The sequence below is a fragment of the Anomaloglossus baeobatrachus genome, unplaced genomic scaffold (assembly GCF_048569485.1).
Source record: "Anomaloglossus baeobatrachus isolate aAnoBae1 unplaced genomic scaffold, aAnoBae1.hap1 Scaffold_138, whole genome shotgun sequence".
Lineage (NCBI taxonomy): Eukaryota > Metazoa > Chordata > Amphibia > Anura > Aromobatidae > Anomaloglossus > Anomaloglossus baeobatrachus.
In genome coordinates, this window is record NW_027441908.1 from 562050 (window position 1) to 570973 (window position 8924).

The 8924-nt window shown below is 46.5% G+C and overlaps 1 protein-coding gene across 1 annotated transcript in view; it reads right to left on the reverse strand.

Moving 5' to 3' along the window:
- NEURL4 (neuralized E3 ubiquitin protein ligase 4) overlaps nt 1-8715 on the reverse strand; it is a 203518-nt gene extending 194803 nt beyond the window's left edge. Inside the window, exons 1-2 of the mRNA XM_075332000.1 lie at nt 8325-8715; nt 8103-8168 (exon numbers count right to left, since the gene is read on the reverse strand). Of these exons, the coding sequence (XP_075188115.1) occupies nt 8103-8168; nt 8325-8715 (457 nt within the window). The remainder of the gene's footprint in view (nt 1-8102; nt 8169-8324) is intronic.
- Between the last annotated feature and the right edge of the window lie 209 nt (nt 8716-8924).

Here is an 8924-nt window from a genome sequence, read left to right on the forward strand (position 1 = left end):
TTCCGTCACCCATCGTCACCCATCATCATCATTATCTTCCGTCACCCATCATCACCCATCATCATCATTATCTTCCGTCACCCATCGTCACCCATCATCATCATTATCTTCCGTCGCCCATCATCATCATTATCTTCCGTCGCCCATCATCACCCATCATCATCATTATCTTCCGTCACCCATCATCACCCATCATCATCATTATCTTCCGTCACCCATCATCATCCATCATCATCATTATCTTCCGTCGCCCATCGTCACCCATCATCATCATTATCTTCCGTCACCCATCATCATCATTATCTTCCGTCGCCCATCATCATCATTATCTTCCGTCACCCATCATCATCATTATCTTCCGTCGCCCATCGTCACCCATCATCATTATCTTCCGTCGCCCATCATCACCCATCATCATTATCTTCCGTCACCCATCATCACCCATCATCATCATTATCTTCCGTCGCACATCGTCACCCATCATCATCATTATCTTCCGTCACCCATCATCATCCATCATCATCATTATCTTCCGTCACCCATCGTCACCCATCATCATCATTATCTTCCGTCACCCATCATCACCCATCATCATCATTATCTTCCGTCACCCATCATCACCCATCATCATCATTATCTTCCGTCACCCATCATCACCCATCATCATCATTATCTTCCGTCACCCATCGTCACCCATCATCATCATTATCTTCCGTCGCCCATCATCATCATTATCTTCCGTCACCCATCATCATCATTATCTTCCGTCACCCATCATCATCATTATCTTCCGTCACCCATCATCATCATTATCTTCCGTCGCCCATCGTCGCCCATCATCACCCATCATCATCATTATCTTCCGTCACCCATCATCATCATTATCTTCCGTCGCCCATCATCACCCATCATCATCATTATCTTCCGTCGCCCATCATCACCCATCATCATCATTATCTTCCGTCGCCCATCATCACCCATCATCATCATTATCTTCCGTCGCCCATCGTCACCCATCATCATCATTATCTTCCGTCACCCATCGTCACCCATCATCATCATTATCTTCCGTCACCCATCATCACCCATCATCATCATTATCTTCCGTCACCCATCATCACCCATCATCATCATTATCTTCCGTCGCACATCATCACCCATCATCATCATTATTATCTTCAGTCACCCATCGTCACCCATCATCATCATTATCTTCCGTCGCCCATCATCACCCATCATCATCATTATCTTCCGTCACCCATCGTCACCCATCATCATCATTATCTTCCGTCACCCATCATCATCATTATCTTCCGTCGCACATCATCATCATTATCTTCCGTCGCACATCATCACCCATCATCATCATTATCTTCCGTCACCCATCATCATCATTATCTTCCGTCGCACATCATCACCCATCATCATCATTATCTTCCGTCGCACATCATCATTATCTTCTGTCGCCCATCATCACCCATCATCATCATTATCTTCCGTCGCACATCATCACCCATCATCATCATTATCTTCCGTCACCCATCATCACCCATCATCATCATTATCTTCCGTCGCACATCATCACCCATCATCATCATTATCTTCCGTCACCCATCATCACCCATCATCATCATTATCTTCTGTCGCCCATCATCACCCATCATCATCATTATCTTCCGTCGCACATCATCACCCATCATCATTATCTTCCGTCACCCATCATCACCCATCATCATCATTATCTTCCGTCACCCATCATCACCCATCATCATCATTATCTTCCGTCACCCATCATCACCCATCATCATCATTATCTTCCGTCGCCCATCATCATCATTATCTTCCGTCACCCATCATCATCATTATCTTCCGTCACCCATCATCACCCATCATCATCATTATCTTCCGTCACCCATCGTCACCCATCATCATCATTATCTTCCGTCACCCATCATCACCCATCATCATCATTATCTTCCGTCACCCATCATCATCATTATCTTCCGTCGCCCATCGTCACCCATCATCATCATTATCTTCCGTCGCACATCGTCACCCATCATCATCATTATCTTCCGTCGCACATCATCACCCATCATCATCATTATCTTCCGTCACCCATCATCATCATTATCTTCCGTCGCCCATCGTCACCCATCATCATCATTATCTTCCGTCGCACATCATCACCCATCATCATCATTATCTTCCGTCGCACATCATCACCCATCATCATCATTATCTTCCGTCGCCCATCATCATCATTATCTTCCGTCACCCATCATCACCCATCATCATCATTATCTTCCGTCACCCATCATCACCCATCATCATCATTATCTTCCGTCACCCATCATCATCATTATCTTCCGTCACCCATCGTCACCCATCATCATCATTATCTTCCGTCGCACATCATCACCCATCATCATCATTATCTTCCGTCGCACATCATCACCCATCATCATCATTATCTTCCGTCACCCATCATCACCCATCATCATCATTATCTTCCGTCACCCATCGTCACCCATCATCATCATTATCTTCCGTCACCCATCGTCACCCATCATCATCATTATCTTCCGTCGCACATCATCACCCATCATCATCATTATCTTCCGTCGCACATCATTACCCATCATCATCATTATCTTCCGTCGCACATCATCACCCATCATCATCATTATCTTCCGTCGCACATCATCACCCATCATCATCATTGTCTTCCGTCGCCCATCATCACCCATCATCATCATTATCTTCCGTCGCACATCATCACCCATCATCATCATTATCTTCCGTCGCACATCATCACCCATCATCATCATTATCTTCCGTCGCACATCATCACCCATCATCATCATTATCTTCCGTCGCCCATCGTCACCCATCATCATCATTATCTTCCGTCACCCATCATCATCATTATCTTCCGTCACCCATCATCACCCATCATCATCATTATCTTCCGTCACCCATCATCACCCATCATCATCATTATCTTCCGTCGCCCATCATCATCATTATCTTCCGTCACCCATCATTATCATTATCTTCCGTCACCCATCATCATCATTATCTTCCGTCACCCATCATCATCATTATCTTCCGTCACCCATCATTATCATTATCTTCCGTCACCCATCATCACCCATCATCATCATTATCTTCCGTCGCCCATCGTCACCCATCATCATCATTATCTTCCGTCACCCATCATCACCCATCATCATCATTATCTTCCGTCACCCATCATCATCATTATCTTCCGTCGCCCATCATCATCATTATCTTCCGTCACCCATCATCATCATTATCTTCCGTCACCCATCATCATCATTATCTTCCGTCACCCATCATCACCCATCATCATCATTATCTTCCGTCGCCCATTGTCACCCATCATCATCATTATCTTCCGTCACCCATCATCACCCATCATCATCATTATCTTCCGTCGCCCATTGTCACCCATCATCATCATTATCTTCCGTCGCCCATTGTCACCCATCATCATCATTATCTTCCGTCGCCCATCATCACCCATCATCATCATTATCTTCCGTCGCCCATCATCATCATTATCTTCCGTCGCCCATCATCATCATTATCTTCCGTCACCCATCGTCACCCATCATCATCATTATCTTCCGTCACCCATCATCACCCATCATCATCATTATCTTCCGTCACCCATCGTCACCCATCATCATCATTATCTTCCGTCACCCATCGTCACCCATCATCATCATTATCTTCCGTCACCCATCGTCACCCATCATCATCATTATCTTCCGTCACCCATCATCATCATTATCTTCCGTCGCCCATCATCACCCATCATCATCATTATCTTCCGTCACCCATCATCACCCATCATCATCATTATCTTCCGTCACCCATCATCATCCATCATCATCATTATCTTCCGTCACCCATCATCATCATTATCTTCCGTCACCCATCATCACCCATCATCATCATTATCTTCCGTCACCCATCGTCACCCATCATCATCATTATCTTCCGTCACCCATCATCATCATTATCTTCCGTCACCCATCATCACCCATCATCATCATTATCTTCTGTCGCCCATCGTCACCCATCATCATCATTATCTTCCGTCACCCATCATCATCATTATCTTCCGTCACCCATCATCACCCATCATCATCATTATCTTCTGTCGCCCATCGTCACCCATCATCATCATTATCTTCCGTCACCCATCATCATCCATCATCATCATTATCTTCCGTCGCCCATCGTCACCCATCATCATCATTATCTTCCGTCACCCATCATCATCATTATCTTCCGTCGCCCATCGTCACCCATCATCATCATTATCTTCCGTCACCCATCATCACCCATCATCATCATTATCTCCCGTCACCCATCATCATCATTATCTTCCGTCGCACATCGTCACCCATCATCATCATTATCTTCTGTCGCCCATCATCACCCATCATCATCATTATCTTCCGTCACCCATCATCACCCATCATCATCATTATCTCCCGTCACCCATCATCATCATTATCTTCCGTCGCCCATCGTCATCATTATCTTCCGTCACCCATCATCACCCATCATCATCATCTTCCATCGCACATCATCACCCATCATCATCATTATCTTCCGTCACCCATCATCATCATTATCTTCCGTCGCCCATCATCATCATTATCTTCCGTCGCCCATCATCATCATTATCTTCCGTCACCCATCATCATCATTATCTTCCGTCACCCATCATCACCCATCATCATCATTATCTTCCGTCACCCATCATCACCCATCATCATCATTATCTTCCGTCACCCATCATCACCCATCATCATTATCTTCCGTCACCCATCATCATCATTATCTTCCGTCGCCCATCGTCACCCATCATCATCATTATCTTCCATCGCCCATCATCATCATTATCTTCCGTCACCCATCATCACCCATCATCATCATTATCTTCCATCGCCCATCGTCACCCATCATCATCATTATCTTCCGTCACCCATCATCACCCATCATCATCATTATCTTCCATCGCACATCATCACCCATCATCATCATTATCTTCCGTCGCCCATCATCACCCATCATCATCATTATCTTCCGTCACCCATCATCATCATTATCTTCCGTCACCCATCATCACCCATCATCATCATTATCTTCTGTCGCACATCATCACCCATCATCATCATTATCTTCCGTCACCCATCATCACCCATCATCATCATTATCTTCCGTCACCCATCGTCACCCATCATCATTATCTTCCGTCACCCATCATCACCCATCATCATCATTATCTTCCGTCACCCATCATCATCATTATCATTATCTTCTGTCGCCCATCATCACCCATCATCATCATTATCTTCCGTCACCCATCATCACCCATCATCATCATTATCTTCCGTCACCCATCATCATCATTATCATTATCTTCTGTCGCCCATCATCACCCATCATCATCATTATCTTCCGTCGCCCATCATCACCCATCATCATCATTATCTTCTGTCGCACATCGTCACCCATCATCATCATTATCTTCCATCGCCCATCATCACCCATCATCATCATTATCTTCCGTCACCCATCATCATCATTATCTTCCGTCACCCATCATCACCCATCATCATCATTATCTTCTGTCGCACATCGTCACCCATCATCATCATTATCTTCCGTCGCACATCATCATCATTATCTTCCGTCACCCATCATCATCATTATCTTCCGTCACCCATCATCACCCATCATCATCATTATCTTCTGTCGCACATCGTCACCCATCATCATCATTATCTTCCGTCACCCATCATCATCATTATCTTCCGTCACCCATCATCATCATTATCTTCCGTCACCCATCATCACCCATCATCATCATTATCTTCCGTCACCCATCATCATCATTATCTTCCATCGCCCATCATCACCCATCATCATCATTATCTTCCGTCACCCATCGTCACCCATCATCATCATTATCTTCCGTCACCCATCGTCACCCATCATCATCATTATCTTCCGTCGCCCATCATCACCCATCATCATCATTATCTTCCGTCACCCATCGTCACCCATCATCATCATTATCTTCCGTCACCCATCATCATCATTATCTTCCGTCACCCATCATCATCATTATCTTCCGTCACCCATCGTCACCCATCATCATCATTATCTTCCGTCACCCATCGTCACCCATCATCATCATTATCTTCCGTCACCCATCATCACCCATCATCATCATTATCTTCCGTCACCCATCATCATCATTATCTTCCGTCACCCATCATCACCCATCATCATCATTATCTTCCGTCACCCATCATCATTATCTTCCGTCACCCATCATCACCCATCATCATCATTATCTTCCGTCACCCATCATCACCCATCATCATCATTATCTTCCGTCACCCATCATCACCCATCATCATCATTATCTTCCGTCACCCATCATCATCATTATCTTCCGTCACCCATCATCACCCATCATCATCATTATCTTCCGTCACCCATCATCATTATCTTCCGTCACCCATCATCACCCATCATCATCATTATCTTCCGTCACCCATCATCACCCATCATCATCATTATCTTCCGTCACCCATCATCACCCATCATCATCATTATCTTCCGTCGCCCATCATCACCCATCATCATCATTATCTTCCGTCACCCATCATCATTATCTTCCGTCACCCATCATCACCCATCATCATCATTATCTTCCGTCACCCATCATCACCCATCATCATCATTATCTTCCGTCACCCATCATCACCCATCATCATCATTATCTTCCGTCACCCATCATCATCATTATCTTCCGTCGCCCATCGTCACCCATCATCATCATTATCTTCCGTCACCCATCATCACCCATCATCATCATTATCTTCCGTCACCCATCATCACCCATCATCATCATTATCTTCCGTCACCCATCATCATTATCTTCCGTCACCCATCATCACCCATCATCATCATTATCTTCCGTCACCCATCATCACCCATCATCATCATTATCTTCCGTCACCCATCATCATCATTATCTTCCGTCACCCATCATCACCCATCATCATCATTATCTTCCGTCACCCATCATCACCCATCATCATCATTATCTTCCGTCACCCATCATCATCATTATCTTCCGTCGCCCATCGTCACCCATCATCATCATTATCTTCCGTCACCCATCATCACCCATCATCATCATTATCTTCCGTCACCCATCATCACCCATCATCATCATTATCTTCCGTCACCCATCATCACCCATCATCATCATTATCTTCCGTCGCCCATCGTCACCCATCATCATCATTATCTTCCGTCACCCATCATCACCCATCATCATCATTATCTTCCGTCACCCATCATCACCCATCATCATCATTATCTTCCGTCGCCCATCGTCACCCATCATCATCATTATCTTCCGTCGCCCATCGTCACCCATCATCATCATTATCTTCCGTCGCCCATCATCACCCATCATCATCATTATCTTCCATCGCCCATCATCATCATTATCTTCCGTCGCCCATCATCACCCATCATCATCATTATCTTCCGTCGCCCATCATCACCCATCATCATCATTATCTTCCGTCACCCATCATCACCCATCATCATCATTATCTTCCGTCACCCATCGTCACCCATCATCATTATCTTCCGTCACCCATCATCACCCATCATCATCATTATCTTCCGTCACCCATCATCATCATTATCTTCCGTCACCCATCATCACCCATCATCATCATTATCTTCCGTCGCCCATCGTCACCCATCATCATTATCTTCCGTCGCCCATTGTCGCCCATCATCATTATCTTCCGTCGCCCATTATCACCCATCATCATCATTATCTTCCGTCGCCCATTGCCGCCCATCATCATTATCTTCCGTCGCCCATCATCCTCCTCCTCCATCGGCCCTGTGCGCACACCACTGCCAGCGTTCGCCGGCCAGGGTCAGCTCTCGTAAATCATCATCACTCATGATAATCATCCCCCATCACCGCCCTATACAATTTGCCATTATCACTGACTCACGGGTGTCGGGGTCCAGGCTGCTGGGGAATTTGTCGGGGCGCGGGTGTCCTGCAGACAGTGGAGGACCTGGGATGGGAGAAGATAGACACCGGTATTACATTACACCGCCCCCATGTATGTGAGAAGCCAGCAGAAATCCCATCATGCTCGCTGACTACTGGGGACCCCAGGAACATAGTGGGAGACAAGGAACACAGCAGTCAGCAGGAGACGCGCTCTCACCTGTGTCCGGATCCTCCAGATCCTCCTCCTCCTCCTCCTCGTCCGGCAGCTGGCAGGATAAGACGGTGATCTGAGTGCACTTCCCATACAGGTCCACCACCGCCCACACCCCGGGGGGAATCCCGGAGGCCGCAGAGCCACAGTCTCTACCATTCACCCACAGATGGAGCTCTCCAGAGAGGGTGCGCTGAATGCCCACACGGTCACCCTCCCCCAGCTGGTCCAGGTCCTGCCCATACTCCTCCAGGATGGAGCGGCCATCCTCCAGCACCGAGCAGCCGGACACGATCCACGAGCCGCCCTTCAGCCCTGTGGCACTGCTGGGGAAATCCAGGAGCGACGGGTCCTGAGTGGTGAGACCGATCTCCATGGATCCGCTCCACGAATTCATCTGGAAAGGCCAACAGATCCGGTAAGTCTAAGTGTAGATGTATACACACAGACACCTATAGCCACATATATACAGCGGCATGGAAAGTATGTGCACCCCTACTCAAAACTGCTGGCATTGTGAACAGCTAAGAAAGTTGTAATGGTCTGTAGACGGCAGAGACGTAACCGTGACGCATTTCCTCTAACCTCGTGCCAAAAGCCCGGCCT